General features: G+C 40.9%; 2 protein-coding genes across 5 annotated transcripts; both read right to left on the reverse strand.

The window, feature by feature from the left end:
• Window positions 1-44: 44 nt before the first annotated feature.
• Window positions 45-17,836, reverse strand: LOC311034170 (phosphoribosyl pyrophosphate synthase-associated protein 1-like). 3 transcript variants are annotated; one of them, XM_084041929.1, is made up of 11 exons: window positions 17,531-17,836; window positions 17,046-17,149; window positions 14,063-14,115; window positions 13,902-13,968; window positions 10,540-10,712; window positions 10,056-10,171; window positions 9,775-9,830; window positions 9,015-9,163; window positions 2,729-2,799; window positions 2,042-2,188; window positions 45-619 (listed from the first exon to the last, which is right to left on the reverse strand). In XM_084041929.1, exons 2-11 carry the CDS (start codon window positions 17,126-17,128, stop codon window positions 461-463), a joined length of 1,074 nt encoding a protein of 357 aa, XP_083898055.1. In that variant the 5' UTR covers window positions 17,129-17,149; window positions 17,531-17,836; the 3' UTR covers window positions 45-460. The 3 variants fall into 3 exon arrangements, with proteins under 3 accessions (XP_083898055.1, XP_083898056.1, XP_083898054.1); XM_084041930.1 differs by having other exon boundaries at window positions 17,046-17,198; XM_084041928.1 differs by having other exon boundaries at window positions 17,046-17,836.
• Window positions 17,837-19,343: 1,507 nt separating this feature from the next.
• LOC311062941 (uncharacterized protein) lies at window positions 19,344-24,966 on the reverse strand. 2 transcript variants are annotated; one of them, XM_084082161.1, is made up of 7 exons: window positions 24,820-24,966; window positions 23,132-23,251; window positions 22,867-23,008; window positions 21,692-21,824; window positions 21,280-21,379; window positions 20,913-21,122; window positions 19,344-20,236 (listed from the first exon to the last, which is right to left on the reverse strand). In XM_084082161.1, exons 1-7 carry the CDS (start codon window positions 24,860-24,862, stop codon window positions 20,109-20,111), a joined length of 876 nt encoding a protein of 291 aa, XP_083938287.1. In that variant the 5' UTR covers window positions 24,863-24,966; the 3' UTR covers window positions 19,344-20,108. The 2 variants fall into 2 exon arrangements, with proteins under 2 accessions (XP_083938287.1, XP_083938286.1); XM_084082160.1 differs by having other exon boundaries at window positions 20,102-21,122.
• Window positions 24,967-25,170: the final 204 nt, after the last annotated feature.

The following is a 25,170-nucleotide window of genomic DNA, read 5'->3' on the forward strand; positions in this document are numbered from 1 at the left end:
TATGCCATAGTTAAAATGCATAATGTTCAAATGATGACACAACCTTATTCATCCAAGATACAGTTTTATTAGGCAAATTCTGATTGGTAGTCTTATCAGGTGTTGTACACAATACACCGCGTGGCAGATGAGATGGACATAATGAAGTTATTAATGAAGTTAATAATGAGTTTTTATTGTCATCATTACTATCACTATTATCATTATTATCCGTATGTTATTATCTTCCTCATGTGGTCCATAGCACAAGAATACAACATTCCCAATAACAGCTCTCACGTGTTACTAGGAAGTAAATGCTATTTATGTCAATGTGTTGTACAAAGAAACACACTAAAACAAAAGTAAGAAGAAATAACTGTGGTATGCTGTGGATTCTTGGTCCTTTAGTATGTGCTTTTTATGTGTGCTTAAGTGTATACAGGAATGCGTGAGTGAGTATGTGTACACGTAAGCAGCCTCAGTCATCTGTGGTGATGTTGCGGAACAGGTAGGCCATAGATTCTCCATTGTGGATGCGACGGATGGCCTCTCCCAGGATCATACTGACATCCACAGTCTTGATCTTTGGACACTGCAATTTCTGCACCTCATGAGGAACAGTGTTGGTCACCACCACCTGAGGGTGCAATAGGACTGGTGACTGATTTGGAACCAGCTTTGTTTAGTTCCCCCTAAAATGTCTTCCCCCATTAGGAGCCATTAATTATTCGATTATTACGCTATGGCCACAAATTGTTGAGTCAAAGCATGTAACCACTTATGCTGATATTTGGTTCTACATACTCTTTACTCATGTACTGGAATTAGAGTTCTCAAATGCTACCCGAACCCGAACCGGCCCGACCCGACCCGACGTTTTCGGGCCGAGCCGGGCCTCAAAAGTATGCTAATTGGTCGGGCCGGGCCGAGCCTCGGGCTCAATGAAAAAAAATAAAAATGTTTTTTTTTTCTTTTTTTTTATAATATATGTTTTAATTCTGTTCTGTCTGAATGTGTATTTAATTTATCTATTATGAAGATGACGCTGACTGGCTGGCGTTAACTTGCACTGTGCTGCTCAGGGAGGGCTCAGGCAGCAGAGCGAGAGAGAGTAAAAAAAAACGATTCTGGGCGAGTGTTCCGATGGTAACCGGAACGCTCGCCCCAAAGCACACTTGCCCCCATGCATTTCGCGGACAGAGGCCGCCGGATTAGACCTGGGGCGAGTGTGTTTTGGGACGAGCGTTTTGTGATTTCATTCACCGCTTGTTTACAAGTCGAATTTGGGGAAACAAAATAATTAGGAGCTCACAAACATAATGAGAGGATACAAGAGATATCTGTGCAACAGCTGCAAAGTGTGCACATTTAAGCAAGTATTTTAAAACAGTGAAACCTACCGAGGAAAAAGAAACAGAAAGTGAAAGTGATTTCTGCGACTACTCCAGTACAAAAACCCACGGCAAATAAAGTCGGTCTCCACCAGCCTTCAACAATAGCGGCACATTCAGTGGTCAGGTTTGTTCAGAAATCAATTGAAGAACGCAGGAGCGAGCTTTCCATAATCCATATAGCCACGCGCGAGAACGTGCATACACGCAGTACACTACAGTACACATGTGTCAATGTTTACGTCGTCAGATCTTGAACGTATCAGCTGGGGTTGGCGGAGCGTTCACAACCCGCAGAGACACTCCAGCGTAAATACAAGCATTTAACTTAATTTAAATCAGCACAGTGTAAGTTAACGTCAGCGCCTTCAGCGCCATCTTCATAATAGATAAATACACATTCAGAACAGAATAATAATTTTTAAAAATTATTAAAAAAATAAAAAATAAATTTAATTTTTTTCCTTTTTTTTCTCCCCTCGGGTTTTTTCGGGCTTTCGGGCCTAACATGACGGTAATACTCGGGTTCGGGCCGAGCCTCGGGCCGGCCCAGTCGGGCCCAGTTAGGGCCGGGCCTTAATTTTCAGGCCCGTTGAGAACTCTAACTGGAATGAAGTGAATTGTTCAAAATGGTCTTCATACCCTGAGCACTGAATTGAATGGTTTACCTCATCAATAGCAGACTCCTCTATAAGTCGTGGGGCCTCTCCAGACAGCAGGCCATGTGTGGCCATGACGTAGATCTTATAGGCTCCTCTCTCCTTCAGGATCTCTGCTGTTGCAACAAAGTCATCCACATCATCAATGATGTCATCCTAAAAGAGTGGCCACAAAGAAAAGGATTAGAGTTATGATTTTAAATGATTGATGACTCATACATTTCAACATATCCTAGCGCTACTTCTATCAATTAACATATCCTAACGCTACTTCTATCAATTACATAGTTTCAGCTTTGGGAATCACATAAAACTTCTAGAATAATAGCCTTGCATGTTTGCTTTTTTTCTGTGTACTCTGTCAAACATACTGTAAAACTAAAACCTGCACACTTTCAAATATACTTGTCAAAATAAAATAAACCAAATTATCAAAAACAGCATTCACATGATGCAGGATGTCCCAATAATAAAATCCATCCCATAATTTATAATGCATTGTAAGTCTTTTATATATTGTATGTCTTTATATGTCTTGATGAATTTAATACAGGACCACAATGGAAACAATCCCTCGGGGCTTTTTGTGTTATCCTTTTAGCATTGTTGTATAACCGTACCTCTGTACTTTTTGCAAAACGTTAATAAAGTATTCAATCAATGTTGTGTGAAAATTGTATTGTGCAGAGGTCTTACAACAATGATGGCAATCCTTCCTCCTACATCCCCCACCACAGTGATAGGTGGTTTCTCTTTGGCCATCATCACTGCAAGACAAAGGACCATTACTTTCAACCAAGAGTACGATTTATGGGGTACAAAAGATACGCAGACTAAATGAAAAAGAGGAAGTTGATTAGTTGAGAAGGGATTGGTATTAAAAACCTGCCAAAAATCATGCAAAAAGGACCATGTCAAGTCAACAGGCATCCAACTAAACCACACGCTTTTCAGGTTTAAAAACAAAAATATGAGGCTACAGAAGAGAGTATGGTTTAAATCCCATTCAAAGTAAGAAGCAGGGAACCCACACACTTAATTAGTACCATTTATTTGAAGCAAGCAATAATTACGTTTTGTGCCAGGGCCTTCGTCAGGTCTTAGCTGATGTGGCCTGCCCTGAACCATAGAGTGTGCAGTTTCCCAGTTACTTACTTTGGATGTTGGATGTTTTTTTCAACCCAGCAGCACCTGTTTAAGATCTGCTCTAGCTCGTGCACTGCAACCCTGAACTTATCTACAAACCACCGTATTTCAATTGCAGAGACCGCAACACATCACACCACACACCTGTCATGCTGTAAAACCCTCTTCCAAGTCAGTTTCAGTATCTGTTCCCAAGTGCAATACACACACACACACACACACACACACACACACACACACACAAATCACAGTCCTGCACGTTTAACTCTTTTAAGGCCATCGGTGGGGTGAATTCAGGTCTGGTTGGGAAAAGCAGCAGGACTCAAAGAGATATGGGAACTCGCATAAGCCAACAGATATATATATATTAAATCAACAAGAATCATATTGGTGCTGAGCCAGAGCTTTCAGCCCAGAACTCAAGGTAAACGATCAAGCAAATGACAGAAATGAACAAAAGTAAAACCGTGTCAAGCAAATCAGCTCATATTGATTTAAATTAAACAAAAATAAAAAAGGAAACAGATTCCCATGTCACTTGCAGACATTCTGCAATTTGTGACTTGTAATCTGTAGTTCACAGTTAGTAAATGTAAATGTACCAAATTACATCTTTTCTATAAAACAATTATAGTAGGGCAGATTTTGAACATTTTAATTGTAGTCTGTAATGCATTGAATGCATTTTTTCCCTGCTCATGCTTTGTGACATCCAGCCCTTTGATCACTAAATGTGAACCGCAATTTGATAATATATGTACTGTACATTATTCAGATCAGTATTTTTCCTGCAATAATTCAAAGGAGTATGTTCCAATAATTTCAAATGAGAGCATCTGATACTGAGAGCTTCCAGTGATTAACATGGACACATAGCATGAAGCCGTTTTCATCTCATGATTCAAATGTGCCTTAAGGTTGAATCTCCTTGTTCTAGGAAAAGATTTATGCATTTTTAATTCCCCTTGCCAGCAAGTAGGCACAACCTTTGGCCATACATTCTTCTACAATACCTAGCGCAGGAAATATCAGGAGTGAGATCATGTGCACTCAGAATGAACAGGGGGGAAATTTGGTTGATTAGGGGTGGCAGTTGCTCAGGATCACCGGCTTGCTCCTGGCTTCGTGTCAAAGTGTCCTTAACCCATTAAAACCGTGAACGCATCTGTGTAACCACTTAAACCATTATTTTATACTTTGGCTATTCAAAAATAGCAGATATACAAGCTCATGAGCTTGAGCTATGAGCTTGTAGTTCTGCTATTTTTGAGAAATCTCGAACATTTGTGCAAATCTTTGAATATATATATTTTTAAAGCGAACATTTGTAACTCAAATCTTTGCTTCTGGGGGTCCCTGGAACAAAACCTTTTGAGATGGGGGTCCGCGGGACTCGTTGCCGCGCAACGAGCTTGTATATCTTCTATTTTTGAATCACCAAAGAAATCTAAAGTGACACAGATGCGCTCTCGGGTTGAATGGGTTAAGCAAGAAAACGTTCTGATGAGCAGGTTGGTGCCTAGCATTATTGCCTCAGTGTGGGAGAATGGGTGAATGTAATGCAAATCTTAAAGAAAGGCACTATATAAATGCACCGTTTACTTGGTGTATTTAAATGTACACATAGTCCAGTAGCTCACTGACAGTCTGACAATTGGTAAACTAAACCTCTATGCTTTTAATTTGCTTTCCACACCCATTTAAGGTTTTGATCCAAATGTGAACTCCCATGTCTGAGACTGTTTGTATTCAATGGTGATTAGCACAAAAGCTAAAGCTTAAGGAAACAAAAGATAGTGGGCTAACAGCCAAATGTATAGGGAAATGGTTGGGTTATACATTAAATTGCCCAATCACAGCGATAAGCTCAATTTGTTGAGCAAATAAATATGCATTACCTGTGTCACTAGTCAAACCAACTTTGATTTTGCTCCAGAATGAGATTTACATTCACATCAACATTTCACCTCAGCTCTCAGGGCAACACAGAATTATGCTGTATATTTACACTGCCTTTCTTCGAACAATTCCTCTACTGAAAAAAACCCCAAATGATGTACAAATCTACAAAAAGACACTTTCTCCTGGCTTTCACCAAACTATCAACACACAAATTGTCATTATCATAATCCTACTCGAATGTTAACCGGTAAAACTCTGAACCTCCATTGCTATCCAAGTGCTTAACATTGTTCTCCAACTTGTGTGAATTCAGTTTTTTGTTTTAGTTTTTAATGCTATGTACTTTGACTATGTTGTCTTCAAGTATAGTATATATATATATCACAAAAGTCTACATTAACATGACCTGAAATAATTATCCAAATCATAGCATTTTCATTTTTATTAATTTGGTTTAAGAACTTTCCTTCCTCTGTGTCCATAGTTGAAATAACATAGAAGCCCTCAGTGGCTGAATGTAACCATCATTCCATGCAGTGAATCATAAAACATCACACAAAAAGGGAAGCAGAGAGGCAGCGTTTACGGTCATACTTGGGAGTTCTATGCCAGGGAAGGCAACCTGATGCCTGCTGCCTGCATTAACAGTAGATAGAATTAATTAGTAGAGCAGTTAGATAATTATCCAGGAGAGAATCACACAAAGCAGAATCACTGGGTTTTAACGGATAGGAAATATAATTATAGCATAAAACATAACCTAAATATGGACCCCAGAGTTAGTATAGTTAAACTAAAGGCCAGTCCACACCAATGCAACTCCTTGCAACATTCAACTACTTGCAACCATTATCCCCAATGGCAGTTTCAAGGAGTTGCATTGGTGTGGACTGGCCTTAAAACTGTTTTGTTGCAAGGAGTTGCGACTAGTTGCATTGGTGAGGTCTGGCCTAACACTGAGGATTTTACTGTGACAAAAGTGAATCTTGGAGACCTCTGAATCAAGACACAGCTGTGTGTAGAGATACTGGGGAAACGTTGCAAAAAATGCAATAATAAAAAAGATTCTACATGGGAACTGCGTGGCTCCAATGTGGAACTCAGACTTCATGTGGCCAGTCTGTGATGTCAGAAAGAAATGGCCACGGTTTCAGCCTGATCAGAGCCCATAATAAAATTAAAGTTACAAAAGTTTCAGTGTGAAAAAAAGTTAGTGGAGGTCCTTCTGTGGCCTACTGTCAATGTGCACAACAATTTAACGTTGATCGGTTCAGCGATTTCCGTTAGCCGGTATTTACCGGCCAATTGGCCGTAAATTATAAACATCACCGGCCACCCTGGCCGATTGGGAAAATTCTGTTATTAGGCTATTTTATCTTTTAAGCCCATTATTAATATTATTTGGATAAAGTAACACAACATTGCATGATTGCAATACGTAGTTTACAACCATTAAACCTATCATAATGGTTTATTCCCCTACAGCGCTGTGCGCTGCAGTTATCGGATGTATCAGCCATTTCATCGTACAATGGTGTCGAGCGTTGAAAATATCAGACCTACAAGCTCACAATTCATCACAAGGCGCCCGCGTTGTAAGCTTGTATGTCTGCTGTTTTTGATACGCAACAACACCGTCATATGGCGAAGCACAAATCAAGCTTTATACAGCTGTCTGCGTCTCCTCCTAATCAGCGCCGAGTCTTCTTGGTACGCTCGGTGTTATGATAAACAGAACCAGGATTCCGAGGTGATAAAATCTGAACCAAGCTGGACCCAATTGACGATAATAAAACAGGGACCCGAACTCGTATGGGTAGTGGATATTATACAAGCAAGCAGTGACTGTCTGTCTGCAAAGTGGTGAAAGTTGGTGACACATACATTGCAGGCAACTGAGGCAAGTAATCAACCTCCCTTGCACCATCATTCATGATGACATAATTAACATTAACAAAACAAAAGCTGTAGGTTTTGCATATTAAGGTTGAATGCTATATAAAGTCCAAAACATAGTAATTTAGTTAGTAGTTTATACAGTGCAAGTAGTTCACTCACGGCCACTTTTTTTTTTAGTCAACTATAAAAACAAGAACGGATTGCATCTGTGATAAAGTGGAAAGAAGCGCAGCGCTAACGTAACAAGGTGAAATTATCAGTTGGATGCATGTAGCCTATCTGCAAACATGCATGTGATGTTAATTATAATTTATTCTTTGATCGGTAAAATGTAATCCTGTAGGTCAAGGTGGCCGGCCCAAAAATTGCCTAGCGGAAACCCTGTGGTTATAATTCAGGTTTCATTTTAGTGAAGCGGTGAGGGGATTAATAAACAACCTCCCAACCCAGTACGGGGAGGCAGTAGCAAGTAGAAGAATGTGGATGGGATATTCAGCTTGGAGATGGAGAGAACAGGAATGGAGAGCAGATAAATCAAACTTATAATTAGAATAAAGGGCAACCCGTGTCCTTACAATGCCTGCAGTATTTCACAGTTGACTGCAGGAAAGTCTCATTGAATGAGGTGGGGTTTGCTGACACTAACACATACTGGGGTAAGAGTGTGTGTGTGTGTGTGTGTGTGTGTGTGTGTGTGTGTGTGTGTGTGTGTGTGTGTGTGTGTGTGTGTGTGTGTGTGTGTGTGTGTGTGTGTGTGTGTGTGTGTGAGATGCTGCAGGGTAAGCATTGGGCCTACACAGGCTCTTACTCATAACTGAGGCTGGCCAGTGTCAGCCTGGCTACTTATCTTACAGTGAGACATCTTGTATTAAATCAAAAGATAACCTGTCGCACCAACCAGATGTTAGCATCTAGGGGCAATAGACAACATTCAACAACTACAAGTCACACTTTTACAACACCTTTGTTGCATAAGGTTTGCTATTTCCCTGCCACATCTATGAGGTACCAATACTGCTACACAGAAACCCGATCCCTGCCTTCCAAGAATATATTTATGGGGGGAAAAATACCGTACCCATCTTAAACACATGGATAATGGTGGCCGTCAGCTTACGGCTTAAAGAGATAAACACATCAAAACACTTCTGGGGTCATTTTAAAGTCTACTCTGGTTTTTAAGATTCAATATATGTAGATATGATTCAGATCACACACCCCTCCTATATACACGCCAATTCAACTTCAAACTTAAGGGTTATCTTTAATTGGACTCAGTGCAAAAACATGTCCCTGCATCTGGTGACTGATATCGTTCTTCTAATGAATGGGAAGATTTTACTATTTCAATTGGTTTTTCATTTTCTTAATATAGTATTCTAGTGGGATAAATTCACTTTGCAGGTTGCTGATCCGGTCTGAAATGATGCATGCATGTTTGTGTGTGTGCAATCAGGGAACCCATTCGGTAAAAATGCTAGCTTTACCGAATGGATAATTTGCTGGCTGAACATCAGGAACGGGATCAACGGGCTGAGGTCGTTATGTGAACTTGCACTAAGAAACCGAAGGTCATTTGTAACATTTGACATTTAAAATGAAATAACAAAAAATGTAAGGTCTTCCATTCATTAGAAGGACAATACGAGTCATCACAAGCAGGGAAATCATAACTGATCACATTAGAGGCAGGATAAGAGCACTACTAACTCCTTTGTGGTTTTCTTTCTCAGAGAATGACTTAAGACAGAACAAAGACAGGATAAAGACAGAATACATAGAGTCAGGGTGGAAGAACAGGTTTGGTGGAAAAAGTAAAATGGGTTAGCAACACCCACAGGGCATGAACATTTTAAACACCTAAGCAGAGTATTCCTGTATACAAGCACTGCACAAAATGGAAAAGGGAATATTGTGAAAATGGAGAAGATGCCGACATACTGCCAGTGTGTGTGTGTGTGTGTGTGTGTGTGTGTGTGTGTGTGTGTGTGTGTGTGTGTGTGTGTGTGTGGATAAGTGAGTGAGCTTATCTTACATGGCAGCTCCAGGCCAGGGTGTCCTGAAGAGGTGGTCCGAGCTGCGGGGGGGGAATGTCTACCGTCTGCCATGTCTGACTCTGAACACTGGGCTTCACCATGCATCACAGCCAGCCCTAGTCTAAGCCTCTCAGCAAAGGACTGGGCTCTGAAACGCAGAGGCACGCAAACACACTAGTGGTCAAAGAATCCATCAGATACATACCGTATAATATACAATATACATAATATATAATGTAGACACGTAAATGCATATAGTACATGTGTATTACTAGTAGGGATGCCCTGATAACAATTTATTATTTTTTTTGCCACTACTACGGATCGCCAAATCATCAACCAGATCAACACAACCATGTGTGTGTGCACTATTGCACTCTAGGTAGCACAACATGTTTTAGTGAGATAACTGCAGGGCTCAATTTAAAAAAAACTATTTTTTAATTGATAAAAATGAATTCGTTTTTTGCAATCGGCAACTCGAAATCATTATCGGCATTCCCAATCTCATATTTATGCGGAATATCTGCCAATTAAGGTTGCGACCCCTAGTACTTACATGGTACACACAGAAATAACACAAATGCCCATGATAGTGACCACAATTCAGACTAGTCCTTGCATGCATCCAGACAGATCTAGAATCATGGTCACATTAATATCCAGTATGAGATACACTATTGAGCAACATAATATATGACTAGAAAACTTGAGGACGTCAATACTTGCAGGTCCTGCATGTCCCAGCTTTGCTGTTACCTCTTGGCAGCTGCTGGGGACTTTGCAACAATTATAGCATTCCTGTAGTCTGGGATCTGGAAGATGAGGGAAAGAAAAACGTGGATCATTTTCCAACTTTGTGTCAGACTTAGCCAGTGTGACAGGTGTTTTTGTTATGTGTAGTTTTACTACATACAGTATATAATCATTACAAGAATAACCTGTTAATTATTGTTGTTCATCTTTGCTGTCACTTGTTTGTGGAAGTCTTTCTGAAACAGGTTTCAGGTTATTACATGTAATGCAATCTAGAGTCTTACCTCTTCTTGGATGTACTGAATGAGGAAGGGGGAGGCCCTCAGGTTGTCAACAGGGAAGCTGAAGAAGCCCTGGATCTCTTTTTGGTGGAGATCCATGGTGATGAGGTGAGTTAACCCTGGGACATTGAAGAAAATACAGAGCATAATAGACAGCGACAAGGAAAATATGGTTACCAATACAGCAAAGACAATTCCATGCACACAGGTAGAAATGTACTAGTAAACCAGACACCTGAGACTAAGTATACACATGGCAAATTCCATAAATGTATTAACATGTGTGAGGCGATTCTAACAGCTGGGATCAAGGAATGTTTCACTGACAAACTTGTAGATGCTTAGTCAATCTGTGCTTTGCATGCTCAGAAATCATAAGTTGAAAAACAGTGGAGTATTTCTTTTACACATGATTTCACTCATTGCATGGACATTCTGCTTGCAGTACTAAGAACATACAAAACATTCAGTAGAAGATTAATCCTACCAGCTTTGGCTAACATGGACGCTAGCAGCTTGCAGACAACAGAGCCCCTCTTTCTCATCTTGCACTGCTTGCTGTAGGGGAAGTAAGGGATGACCCCAATGATGTTCTTTGCACAGTTGGTCTTGAGGGCATACGCCATAACAAGCAGCTCCATGATGGCCGTGTTAACATCTCTGAAAGGGAAATAAAAACATAAGAAATGGTACATCATATGGAATGGGATCTACACTGTTGGTCCCCGCAAAAGCACTAATGACAGGGCGCCCGCTGGCCTAGCGGTCCAGGCGCATACCACATATCCTATTATAATTCTAGTAAGCTCACGGTGGTAGGGTGGACTCTTGATCAAACTGCGCATGCGTCGTTGCCAGGTTTCGTTGCCAGGTTTCGCGAGAGAAACAAGCAGCAAGATCTATGAAAACGAGGCCAAACCAAACGAACCCTATACCACCAACATTGGCCCTACAGCGCTTACAGTACGCCGACATGGCAACACCCAGACCCCGCCCACTCTCTGACTACGTCTACAATTCTTTCTGTGGAAAGTAAACACATGACCAGACGGCCCGGGCCGGGCGAGTAACATGCCTACGCCATTCTCCGTGCTGATATATATATATATATATATATACGCCCGTGGGGAGGGGTGACCGCGGGCCGGGGGGGGACGCGCGGGAACGTGCGCGGCGGAGAAACCGCGCGACAGGACGTGCATTAACCCCAAATTTGCAACTGGGTAGCGTTAGCAATTAGCATGCTACGGCTAACAGCTACGTTAAACATCTTATCAACAACCTGTATGAACGTTCTTCCAGTCGTTCCTTCACAATAAAGGTTGCATCATCAACTCACAACGCGTCGCCATGCGTTGTGAAAATAGCTGATCTACAAGCTCACAACGCCTCGCGATGCGTTGTGAAAATAGGGAGATGGGGAGAGAGAGACAGAGGGACGGAGAGAATACTCAAATACCTTGAGTAAAAATACTTCAGAGTACTCAACATGAGTACAAATACTTAAAAGTACTGAAAAGTTGAAAAAAAGAGTAAAAACACTTAAAGGTTTATTGAATACACTACACATACCTAAAAGTTGATAAGAACAGTAAAAATACTTAAAAATCTGTAAAAAAAACTTTAAAGCTAATAAAGTCATTAAAAACACTTTCAAGAAAATACATTGAGTAACAATACTTAAGAGTACTTCAAATGAGTAAATACTACTACTACAAATACTCTTTTAGTACCGCCTCTTTTAGTACCGCCTCAATACCAGCTTCAATGCATTACTGAAATTACATTTATATGAAATACATCACAACACCCTCCTATAATATTAAAAAAACAGGCGAAGGGGTCCGCCATGTTCCACAGGGGTGCGCGGGGACCCCCAGGAAAATAAAAAAGAAATGTTGCATTTTTTTCTTTTTTCTTTTTCACTTTTGGATTTTTTTGTCCCACGCTTTTGGTACCGCAAAATAGGGGGGCGCCACGACGGGGCGCGCGCGGGGGAGAAACCGCGCGACAGGACGTGCATTAACCCCAACTTTGCAACTACTTTCGCCTGCGCCCTTCACCGGGTATGGTCTAGTGCTGATAATCCAGCTTGACAGCTTGTCGCGGGTTCGACTCCCGATCTCGACGATAAAATAAAAATCACACCCAGTGTGAAGTGAGCGGTGTTATTTAGAAACAACAGTGGTCATCACAGTGATGGAAGCTCACTTAAATAGAGTCAGCCAATCACGGTACGGCGAAAAGGGTGTGAATAGAGTCAGCCAATCACAGTACAGGGAAAGACGAATTCCCAACCCCACTTATAGGAGCGGCTACACCGCTCAAAAACACTATTGACAGGTTCCATTTCAGTTCTTTCTACTTGTGATATTTTATATGCACTGCATGCATTCCTCCGGGCTGGTGCGGCACCTGTCAGCAGGGAGTGTTGGGCAGGAGGAGTAGAACGAAGGCTCTACGTCCTCTCGGCGGGGGCTCCTCACTGGCAGGTGAGTCAGTAGGATACAACAGCAGTGAGAACACATAAATGTGTGTGGGGGAGAATTAATTGGCATAACGACTAAATTGGGTAGAAAAGGGGGTTTTAAAAAAAGGGAACCAGGAGACCTGGTACTGCCAGACCCCTAGTGGTTGAAATCTGAATGGCCGGACTTCGCATGACGTGTGTACAGAGGAAAAGAGGGACGGACCGACCGACCGACCGACCGACAAAGCCTCATGTAGGCCGACCCCCTGGGTCTGGCAAAAAAGCTCTGTGTTTTTGTTTTGGTCCAAGCTGCCTCAGCTGCTCTGAGACCTGCAGACTACTACCACCTCCTGGTATTGAGTCGGCGGACTGTTTGCAATAGTTTGTGGGGTGTGACGACCAGAACTTTTGGACGCCTGAAAATCTGACATCATCCGACATAGGACCCGACTGCCAGTCTGTAGTAGTCTGTTTGGTGGAGAGCCACCTTAAGAAGACTTAACTTGCTTAAACCCCCACCCTAAACTAAGATCAAATATAAAATGTTTATCTGTCCCCAAAGGGAAATTCATAATTGAACACCGATCACTAGACACTGGCCTTACCACTCAGGCGTCTTTACCTGAACTCGGCCAAAAGGTGAATTTAATCTTGACAGCTATGGGGGCAATCCTTAATAATTGATATGATAAAGATCTAATCACATAATGGCTGCACAGCACAAAGCAGGACAGCCTTGCTGAAGAAATGCAACAGAATCATACATATACATATATAACAAAACAGCTGCTGAGTCTTATTAGCTAGTAATTGCGTGCTGTAATATTAATACATTTCTACAGTAGGTTTCAATAGGTTATAGCATTGGTTATGATTCAATATAATCTTGACTGCTTACTTATACACATATTATTGTTATATTGAGACTTTTTTGCCCTTGAGTGGTTGGTGAAACAAGACCGCCAACAAAGAGGTCACTGGCCTGCAGGATCATACTCCCTGTCTCACTTTACCAGATACTGCCAGTCAACTGGACTGTCAGTACGGGTTAGTCTGACAATTCAACACGTTTCATGTCACAGTCCATTGTCCTTGTGATTTTTACCCCAAAATGTCTTTTTATCAATGATTTACAAAGCAAATTGTAATTTGTATCCCTGCCAACTGAAACAGACAGTTAAGTAGGTTAAGATCCTGCCTGGAATTTCAACACTAACCCCAAGCAATTGTGTGCCACAATTATCATTGATATAGAAATGTTGTAATACAGGCACATTTTGGTTGATAATGGATACTGCAATTGCACAATGTGGGAGAATTTCAAAATTTGCTTACACAAATCTGTAAAGTGATAGAAAAGAATAGACATGGATAATAACCTTGGAATGGTCTGAATGATAAAGATGTCTTGACCACGAACAGATTCTTTCACATCCACTCTTGTCTCTGGCAAGGGCAAATGACAGACATATTAGGGGCAAATGCAAATAATGATTGAGGCTGTAATAATTATGAAATCACATGCCCAACCATACTGTACCTCTATTTGACTCTTGATAAACGACAGACTTTCCCAATTCCACACCCAAACGTCTGGAAAAACAGAAAAGAGTGTGTCAACAGAAAAAGCACATGTACAAACTGCTGCCTCAAACTAAAAACTCATAACTCGCTGTAAAACATTAACCAGTCCATTTCAGACATTCTTTCCCGGAGACACCGGGGTTGTCAACAAACAATTAGTCAAGCCTATGTCATGTCTGGCAGCCATTTATTACATGGCTACTTCTTATCGGCTGTTGTAAAAGGCAAGCACTCAGTGTATGGGTCTCCCACTACATGGCTTTCCAAGGAATCACTGGGTGTGGTACACAAGAGTAATAACCAAGAAAAAAGACAACTTTCCATAAATAACAGTAGAACAACATTCAAGCCAAAGTGGTCCGTTAATGGCCATTTAACCCATTCAAGCCGGGAACGCATCCGTGTCATTTTAGATTTCTTTGGCTATTCAAAAATAGCAGATATACAAGCTCATGTGCCGCGCTACAAGCTTGTAGATCTGCTATTTTTGAAAAGTTGTGAAAATCTTTGAATTTATATTGTAAGAGCGAACATTTGTCAAATATTTCGTTCCAGGGACCCCCAGAAGCAAAGATTTGAGTTACAAATGTTCGCTTTAAAAAATATATATATATATATTCAAAGATTTGCACAAAATAATGTTCAAGATTTCTCAAAAAATAGCAGATCTACAAGCTCGTAGCGCTGCAAAGAATAGCCAAAGTATAAGATAATGATTATAGCTAAAATTGTTGCCTCCTTAACATTATTCCAAGGGCCGAAGGTAAATGAGCTGTGATCTAGAAGTGCAGTATCACAGATATGATCGCAACATGCAAACATTCTCTCTTCACTACAGATGTGTAGAAGAGCAATATATTTTGGGTTGTCGTCTTGTTATTAAAACGATTGTATCGGTCTTGCTCCCTCCTCGCACGACTGAAGTTGAACAATCATAGACAATTTTGAAAGACTAAATCAACACCAAATACATATTTTGTCTCGTTTTTGTATTTTTTTATACATTAAAATAACTTTTAAGTAATTCCTGACCCGTGAGTCGTCTCCCATGTTTGTCATTATGTTGAGCCAGTCCATGCAACTCTGAGTCTGAATGTGAATCAAACTTAAACTTGGGTATGAGGCAGGGCCTTCTGGTCTCAATGGCTCTGTAAACATACTTGAACCTAGATCGTGCTGCTATAAGATTGTACAGTAAAATCAGTTATGTCATGCACTCATATTTAACTATTTCTTAAGAAAAATAAAAAGGACTGCATTTTCAATGTGGGATTCCAAATAAATGCAACAGACCATTTTCACATTAGAATTTTGACTGGCAACACTGCTGAAGGTAATTAATTACATGGGTCGGTGTGTTTCATTTATTAACTGTGTGCCAGCATGGGAAGCACAGTTAACTTGATGCTGGCACACAGAAACACCTAAATGAAATACACCTTCAATTAGCCTTCAGCTGTGTTTATCCTACAAGTCAAAATAGCTGCTGCGAATAAATATGTTCATAATTTTTCACAAAATAAACCATAATTATTGACATTTAAAGAATAATAGAGACTAAGAACATCACAACATTCACTAAACTGTTAATATTGTGAAGCCCTACTGTGATCATACACAATACATACACATTAAATCAGCAGACTTCACATTTGCAGTGTAACAAAACCTAGTTCTGTCTGATTGCAATGCAAAACAATACCCTAATGTTCTGCACTACTGTTGCGCCACTGTTGCCAAACAGTATGATGGGGAGTAAGCACATTTTTCCCTTATACAACTACTGCTTGGCTGACTTACAAGTAAGGCTGCAGAGCAAGAGAAAAATGGATGATATTGTTGCCCCTTGCCAACCTCTGAATCTGACCAATATGAAAGATGATGGGTTATTTAATGTTCACTCAGAGTTGAGGCCTATTGGCCTCGCTATACACGCTGCTCCCCTTCAACCAAGTACCTTATGGGTTAGCCACAGGCAACTTATATGCTATAATGCTATCTGCATCGAAGTTGCAATACTGTCCCTTGACAGCCCAATCATGAAACAGAAAAGTCCTATATGACTGTATTAAACAATGAGAAACTCTAATATTGCACCTGTACGGACAGCTTGGGTTATCATTTGTGTCTCTGTCAAGTCTTTTGTTTCCTAAAAATCCACTGAAATTTTTGACAGAAAGCAGCTCATAACATGACAAAAACTTGACAGAGACAAAGGATAACCCAAGCTATCCAGGTGCAATATTAGACTTTAAAGTCGTTACCCATTAAAACTGGGAAAGCATCCATGTCATTTTGGATTTTTGCATTGGCTATTCAAAAATAGCAGATATACAAGCTCACATCGCGTCACTTAGAGCTTGTACATATGCTATTTTTGAACATTTTTTAAAAACGTGAAAGTGTGAGAACCACTTATTTAGAAGGCATTTGTAGAATCGGCCTCAGGTAATCAGAACTTTTAGTTTGTTTGTAGTTTGCAGCTACCTTATGGTGCTACTTCCAGTTTTATAAAAGGGGTGAATCCATCTCCTGTAAGTACCACATGACAGTTTGAACAATGCATACCAAAAAAAAAAAGTGTGTGTGTGTGGGGGGGGGGGGGGGTAAACAACAGTCTATCCAGGGTAGTACTCGGCCCTGCCTGTCACACGATATACATGCATGAGAGAGTACAGAGTACAGACACATCCGATCACTTCAGGTCACCTGGCTGACCTGAACACCGAAAGGGAAGTTAAATGCGGCGGTTCCACTTTTAACATAATATTATAGTATTCCAAAACTGCCCGTGAAGTTGCAAAATACAAGCTATTGAGCTCAAGTCTACAATATATCTTAGTCCTGACACATGGTCATGACATATGACCGTCTTGTGATCCAACTTAAGTCTACATTATATCAGGCTACGCTATGAAAAGAAGTAAACATCCACTTACTCAGTGATCTTCTTGGCCAGTTCGACGCAGGCGGTGGTGGAGTTGGCAGAGAAGACACGGTAGCCACTTTTTGAAACGTTCATGTTGGCGAAACCAAACGACAGCTTTGGAGTTTGAGAGCGAGAGACAATAGACCCAGGAGCCCCAAAACGCCTAATGGGCATATTATGTTGGCTTTAATCAACTTATTGGTTTTGGGGTTATTTGTTTTAACCCCACACACTGTCAAAAGATACGCCTATATAACAATCCTGACTAGAACAGAATGATGGATCGATTTAGCTTGTAACTCGGCTGCATCCGACATGTATTGTCGAATCTGTCGTGAACATGAAAACAAAACAAAGATAGCACTCACTCCCGTCGAAACAACGGCTTTATATAATACTTAGTTGTCAAACTGAGCTACAGTAACAATGAATAACACGAATATGTTGTGAATAGTGATGGTAACGTTATACACTCTGTTTGTCAAAAACAACCACCTCTGTGTCGATGAGAGCTCCACAAAAACACAAAACCTGGGGGAGCAGACAGACAGTTATGAAGCTCAGCTCTATGTCTCCATTCTGGACTGTCTGGACGGGGAAGCTTTCAGTGTATTCGGTATATCTCCGAAACCCACAAATATAATTATTTCAAAATTCAACAAAACGACATCTAAGTGACACAGAACGTCGGGCTCAGGCGAAATACACTAGCAAACCTCCGCGTGTTTCTCCTCGAATTGTGTCTCCTGGTTGCGAACTTTGTTTGTTTGCAGCGCAATGCGGTCACATCTCGCACCAGGAAAACGACGCCACGAGCACATTGGACGGTGGAGAAGTGGGAGTGACGTTCGGCTGAGCCAATCGGTGGCACTGGACGGTGGAGAACTGGGAGTGACGTTCGGCTGAGCCAATCGGTGGCGTTGTCGATACAGCAATGGGGGGATTATTGTCAGAGTTGCCAGGTTGTACGAGAGAAACAAGCGCAACCAGGTCTAGGAAAACAAGCCCAAAAGAAGCGATTACTAAGCCACTAGCCCCATGGTGCCAGTTCCCCCTGGGGTTTCGCGGTGTTCTATTTGTTTAGATTGCCAACTCTCACATGTACATAAACGTTCAGATTTCAAATATAAAGTGCTTACTACAGAGCCACGGATGTTACCTCGCGATGCGGACCACATTAAGTACCCGCATCTCCCGTATTGTTCAATAAAAAGCATTTTAATCACATCGCCAGCCATTTTCTTTCTTTTTTTCCTTTTTTTTGGTAATATATCAGAGTGCAATACACCTCCCAACCATTAGGTGTCGCATGGTTGAAAGTATCGGAGAAAATTTGGAGAAAATGGCCGGCGATCGGATTAAAATGCTTTTTATTGAACAATACGGGAGATACGGGTACATAATGTGGTCCGCATCGCTAGGTAACATCCGTGGCTCAGTGGTAAGCACTTTATGTTTGAAATCTGAACGTTTATGTACATGTGAGAGTTGGCAATGTAACAAAAATCGAACACTGCTATAAACAGCTACTAAGACACATGAGCATTTAAAACCAAGCAAGCACTTTTGCATTGGCTATCTGAAAATAGCCGCTCTACAAGCTCACAACGCGTCACGATGCAAGACGTTGTGAGCTTGTAGATCTGATGTGAGCTTGTAGATCTGATGTGAGCTTGTAGATCTGCTTGCTATTTTCATTCTGGGAAAAAAGTAAATGATTTGGAATATTTTGGAAACATTTTAACAACATCCTCACACAACCTTGGCACAACATATTTTTTAGATGGGGGAAGCAAGCCAAAATATGCAACTACACTTTTGGAAACAATCCCAAAAAAACGCAACCTGCAACTAACAATATTTACATTCAACTTTACGGAAAAACAATCACAAAGTAGCGTATAATAAGCAGACATGGCAACACTGATTATCGTCCAATGAGCACCCAACATCCGCACGACGTCCTTGCCTATGTCATAAGCTTTTCGCTTATGACGTTGAGCGGATGGATGCTGGGTGCTCATTGGACAACGAAAACTGAAAACCGTTGGGTTTTTTACAGTCAGTGGTTTTGATGTATGTGGAAGAAGTGGACTAAAGGTGAGGTTACTACTTGACTAATGGTCAATATTGGTAGTTTTAGCTTTCAAAGTGAATGAACCGTTGCAAAAAAATATATAACACAAGTGCACACGATTAGATTTTTCAATTTATCAAAATACAATTTCACAATTCTCTCCAAAGGTTTCTGTACATTGTATAACATTCTCTATAGCATATTGGCAGAAAAGTACTGATGCTTTACAAAGTAAGTAGGCTACTGGAAGGCAACGGACTAAAGGCTGTATTACAGCTACTATTACTTACTTACTATGTCTTAATCACACAGGCATGGCACCTACTGTATTCAAATGGTTGGGATTGTGAGACCATGTGAAATATTTTGTGCAAAAAATAAAATAAAATAAAACTCATTGAGCATTCGACTCTTGTACACATGTCAGATGCACTTCTCACACTTTGACAATGTTTTCCCCCTTTCTTTTATTCCCAATTTAGTCATTATGCCAAGAATCAAGGAGATTTGTCAGTTACTTATACAAGTACAAGCAGCAAAATGTTGGTGGTAGCAGAATTATGCTAACATAATAATAATACAATATAAAAAAGAAATGCCAATTACCAAATGCATTCTAGTCCCTTGTTACTGCTAAAGCCTACAGTTGTGGCCCTAGGGAGAGCACAAAACAATCATGTCTGCTCCGAAATGTGTGACATCAAGGCTGATTCTTTTCTCCTGAGAGAGGAGTTTCGCCGGCTATTCCTCCTAGCTCCACACCACACTGAACAGGCGCCCTGACCAATCTGTAGCAGTCGCTAGTGCAGCGACAGAGATCGCTCCTTCCGGCAAACCAACCGGCCAGTTGTGTTCCTATAGACGCCCAGCCAAGCTGGAGGCACCAGGGAGGATTCAAACCCCTCATCTCTTGTGGTGGGCAGGAACTTTACCCCTGTGCCACCCAGCGCCCCTGACTGACCACCTTTTTATATTCTCTCCCCAACGACTACATTCTCAGCTTTTCAACACCTTCTCCTTCAGCAGGTCCAGGATGACCTGCCTCTCCTGGCTCTCCAACTCAAATCTTCTCCCGCTCTCATGTCTCTCAGCTCCAAGACGCTCCCTCTCCAAAGCAATCTTACCTGAGATCAAAAGAACACAAAACATACCCGTAGTTAAAAAATAATTACATCATATAATTTACGCAGCCTTATTTTCTGCATCTGAATCTGGTGCAAATGGAAAGTCTTCCTAGGGTGCAGTCACACTGAACTTGCGGATATCCGTGAATGGCAACAATACGCTCCGTTCCCATTGAAAAGCATTGGCAGAATCCACCGGTGTGAAGTTCGGTGTGACTGCACCCCTAATTTTCATTTGTTTTGTGGGATAGTGCTTTGAATATGATGGACAAAACATGCAATGATAAAAAAATGTAATAAGTATAAATAAACTAAATATAATTAGTATACCACTACCATACCAATAGCAAAACAATGACTGCCACTACCACTATTGGCAAGCTAACACATTTGGTTGCTGCTATTGTTATTCAAGACATCAGATGAGGAAGGCTAACCATACAATTACACATTTTGTGTGTTTCTTAGCAGTGTGACAAATACCAGGTAAAAGAGAATATCAACCTACAATGAAAATGCCAAACTATTTTACCTTTCTGTGGAAATCAAGTTGCAAATAGCATTATGATGATGATCATCAGCATTATTTTATTATTATTTGTAGTAGTACTAGTATTATTATTTTTATTATACCATGTATTTGAACTGGACAAATGAAACACTATGAAAACCATACTCCTCTCAATCTCCAGCTCCTCTCTCCTCACAGCGAGCTCCTCCTCCCGCAGCCTCTGCTCTGCTTCGGAGCGTCTCTCCAGGAAACTGAGGATCTCCGAGTAGGTCTGGCAGCAGCACTGGCACGGCCGCTTGGCCATAGGCGAAGTGGACAGCTCACCACATCCTTTGTGCTCCTCCTCTACCTCTGAAGGAGTGGGGACCAGGTGAACTAAGATGAGGACGGTATAGTGAGGAAGGTAAGGAGTCAATTAGAGGAGCGATCTGTGGATAGTTGATCAATCTGATTTTAGAAATGTCCTTCTTTCGTTTTTATACTTGATCTTAATGACTTTTGATCCTAATGAAGTAGAATGCACTCTTTCTACCTGTAGACTCTGTTGTTTCACAGTGTGTCACAGTGATGATGGGTTTGTCCTGCTCAGGTAAATGTAGTTCTTCCATTGCTCGTTTCCTCAGCTCCTCATCCTGGTGAGAATAAAAATCAAATACAGTATATGTTGTGATCTTGTAATGTAATCTTCAAGTCCCATGAATATGTGGGTTAGAGTCCCATTTGTTACACAACCAATGTTGTTGGGTTTGAGTCTCCCTGTTGGTATTGAAGCCCATCTCTTTATTAAAGCACTTATTATTGCCTTTGTGTATGAACTGATATGTGCAACAAATAAAGATAGCCTTGCTTTGTAAGTTGGCGAAATTGATGTGAGTGAAATTGATAATTGTTCATACTTATGGCTAAATATGATGTGAATGACCCACAGCCACAGCAAAACCCACCTCCACATCCACTCTGACGCCACTGATGCTCACATGTTGCTTGTTGCCCGCCAGGATACCTTTCTCGACCTCCAATTCCAAGACCTCATGTAGCAGGTCCTCCTTCTGTGCATACAACCTCTCTGTTCCAAACCTGAACACATACACAGACATGTACATGCACTCATGCTCGTAGGGTCACAAGCAAACATCAAACCAGCTGTCGGGCAGAAACCAGCTATGTCCAAATTATTAACTTTTCAGGAAATGGGGAAAAATGTTTTTAGAACAACACAACATCAAAGTTGGTATGGTGACTTTATACATTGTCAGATACTTGAATGTGTTCTTATATTATCATCACTTTCCCCAAATACAGCTCAAGTGGAGTTAAGAGGTTTTTGATCATTAATGAGTCTTTTTTCCGTCTGACTTCGTCATTCTAATCAATGATGGACAAACCACCTAACTCCACAAGTTGGAGTTAGGTGGTTTGAATGACAGTTTGAGGATCCTATGGAGTTAGAAGGTTAGAAGGTTTTAAATACTTTGTAATACCTTTCATGGGTTCAATGTTTGTAAAATCCACACACAGACGTAAAGGGTGTTCTATAGCACTAATTTATAAAAATAAAATAAAGTTGAAAAATGGAGAAAGTTGGTTCAGTAAGAGCTGTGTGGTAAAATGTTAAACATAACCCACAAGCAGTACTACTTCATTATTATGCATTATCAATGTCTCCAGTGAGGAAGAAGTCATATGGCTGCTTATATCTAACCTTTATATTATACCATCACTTATAATACTTCTACAATACATTATGATATTTGACAGCTTGTAAGAGCCTAAATGTCTCCACTAGGCCTAATAGCTATTGTTTTGGTACAGCCTATCTTGTTGTGGTTCAGTTTGTCCTTCAGGCAGCGTACCACTGACATGAGTGTTAATGTACTTCTGACCATGATATCATGTACATAAAGCATAACCACCACCACCTAGAATATTGTCGTGGAATTCTGGATCAATCAGCAATCGATAAGGCACATAGGAGCCGAGACACTATTCTGGTGGTGGTGGTTATGCTTTATGTACATGATATCATGGTCAGAAGTACATTACATTATAATATAAAGGTTAGATATAAGCAGCCATATAACTTCTTCCTCACCAGACATAATTATCCTATTGGCCTGACCTGCGCAAGCTGGCATAGTCTTGTTTCTTGTAATAGTCCAACAGCAACATGGTTCTCTCCCTACATCGTCTGCCATCCACTTCAAAGTTTTCATCCTCAAGGGCTGCTGTAACGATCTCTCCCACACGGGCCCAAATCCGTCCTTAAGATGTTCCAGTGAATGTTACACATAAAAAAAATGCATTGCGTTAAAGCAGGGATTATTTATTTTCATTCTAGGACCTACTTTAGGAGATTTAGTCAAAATAAAGGAGACACTTTCAACCTGACTCCTTGGAGGCAAAGGGGTTCTGGGCGATAACCTCTCTGAGGAGGAGGATGTCATGCCGGGCTGAGAAACGCACCTGTTTCTTCCGCGGGGTAGAAGACCCACCCAAGGAGAACCCTGAGGGACAGTAAGAGAACGGTGAGTTTAGGAAGATTATAATATAAAAAGTTTAGGAATAGAATACAATTACAATAGAATAGAAATGAAGGTCAGATAAAGGATAACCGTTGCTCTAATATTATGCCAACTCCACAAGTTGTTTTACAGCCTGTGCCAAAACCAAACTTAATAATCACACATTTTAGCGAGTAGTCTTGCTGATGCATCCCAGTTTTTATTTTGTTAAGATATCCACGCTGGTATCCCCCTTTATTTATTTTTTTTGTTTTTTTAATCAATATGCCTACAGTGTTTCCGGGTGCCATGGGCTGGATGAGATGGGGATGTGGGGGACTTTTTAGGGGCTGAGTTCAAATCAAATCGAGTTCAAGGGTAAAAGAAATGAGTATTGTTTATTTTACCTTACAGATCAGATTCAGTATAACCGATAGGCTAATAACCTTATTATAGGTGATTTGTAATGACACTAATACAGGCATGTATTTGAAGTGTGGATGAGGATGCAGGGCTGCATCATCAGAGCAACACAGAAGTTCATACTTGCCAGATGACGTAGCAGCCTGATCCCTGATATACCATCGTCATACAACGGTGTCTAGCCAACTGCACCGAAAATAGCGGATCAACAAGCTCACAGCCAGCATGATGCGATTGTATGTACGCTTGCCGACAAAACAAGCTTTAAAAATCTGTTATTGTCGGCAAGGGACACTGTCATGCGCTGCTTTGCCATATTCTGCAAGCCAAGCATACACACAAGTGCAAGCACTGTACTGTAATCTACTACGTCTACCTCTATACCTCCCTGTTTGCTAGCCATGGATCACATGACATCGTCTGTCACGACCGTCATGGATGAACTTCAACCTGGTGTTTGCCCTTTCTCTCTTTTTGGCCTGTACATTTACATAAACGTTCAGATTTTAAATATAAAGTGCTTACCCATGGCCACGGATGTTACAATTATGTACGGGCCCTTAGAAGCATGCTTAGAAGTACCCGTATCTTCCGTCTTGTTCAATGAAAAGCATTTTAATCCGATCGGTGGCCATTTTCTCATAGAGTTATAATGTATCAGAGTGCGATACACCTCCCCACCGATGGGGTCGCGTAGTTGAAAGCATATGGAGAAAACGGCCACCAATCGGATTAAAATGCTTTTTATTGAACGATACGGAAGATACGGGTACTTCTGAGGCCCCGTACATAATGATAGAATCCGTGGCCATGGCGTAAGCACTTTATATTTGAAATCTGAACGTTTATGTAGATGTAGGGGCTAAAAAGGAGAACGTTCAAACACCAGGTTGAAGTTCATCCATGACTGTCATGATATGACAGTCATGTTTCAGGGCTACCTGTTTGCCTGACTACACAAGTTAGAAATTTTAACTAGCAAATAAATGTTTAATTGGAAATGCATCACAACAACGCACCACAGCGCAGGCAGAGTGCTTTCTATACATGCGGAGATGCCAGAACAACAGAAGCTCAAATAAATATGTGGTGTGGGTTTTATAATAAGCCAGAAGGCATGTCAGAAGTAGCAGTTGAGAAGCTCTCACCACCGTTCATCGGCATCTTGACCACCACTACTTGACGTTCCATGTTTCTGTGTACATCTGGGATCAGCTTCTGACGAAAAAACGTGGAGGTCACTACACGTCCAGTCACCAGTACATGTATTCTTCTGACGTGTAACTCAACTTGTCGGGAAATCCGACGGGGAAAAATGGAGTCACTGATTTTTCACTATAGTTACTATATATATCCACAAGATGGTGCTATAGAAACGTGTGGAATTGAACATAATACTGATATGGCATGGGGTGTCATGTCAGGGCAATAACTTTAAAGGATAATTGTCCTAAGACATGCATGGCCACAAACAGCTAGTTTTAGTGGCATTTGTTAGA

Source organism: Gymnoscopelus microlampas (genome assembly GCF_963454915.1).
Source record: "Gymnoscopelus microlampas genome assembly, chromosome: 2".
Classification (NCBI taxonomy): domain Eukaryota; kingdom Metazoa; phylum Chordata; class Actinopteri; order Myctophiformes; family Myctophidae; genus Gymnoscopelus; species Gymnoscopelus microlampas.

Coding starts and splice junctions, on each gene's coding strand:
- LOC311034170 (XM_084041928.1), bottom strand. CDS start 17,209: ATGCCCATTAGGCGTTTTGGGGCTCCTGGGTCTATTGTCTCTCGCTCT. Junction 10,172..10,539: donor GTCCATGTTAGCCAAAGCTG/GTAGGATTAATC, acceptor TCAATGTCCCAG/GGTTAACTCACCTCATCACC. Junction 9,831..10,055: donor TTCAGTACATCCAAGAAGAG/GTAAGACTCTAG, acceptor CTCATCTTCCAG/ATCCCAGACTACAGGAATGC.
- LOC311062941 (XM_084082160.1), bottom strand. CDS start 24,862: ATGGAACGTCAAGTAGTGGTGGTCAAGATGCCGATGAACGGTG. Junction 21,380..21,691: donor GCGTCAGAGTGGATGTGGAG/GTGGGTTTTGCT, acceptor TATTCTCACCAG/GATGAGGAGCTGAGGAAACG. Junction 21,123..21,279: donor TGAAACAACAGAGTCTACAG/GTAGAAAGAGTG, acceptor TCCTCATCTTAG/TTCACCTGGTCCCCACTCCT.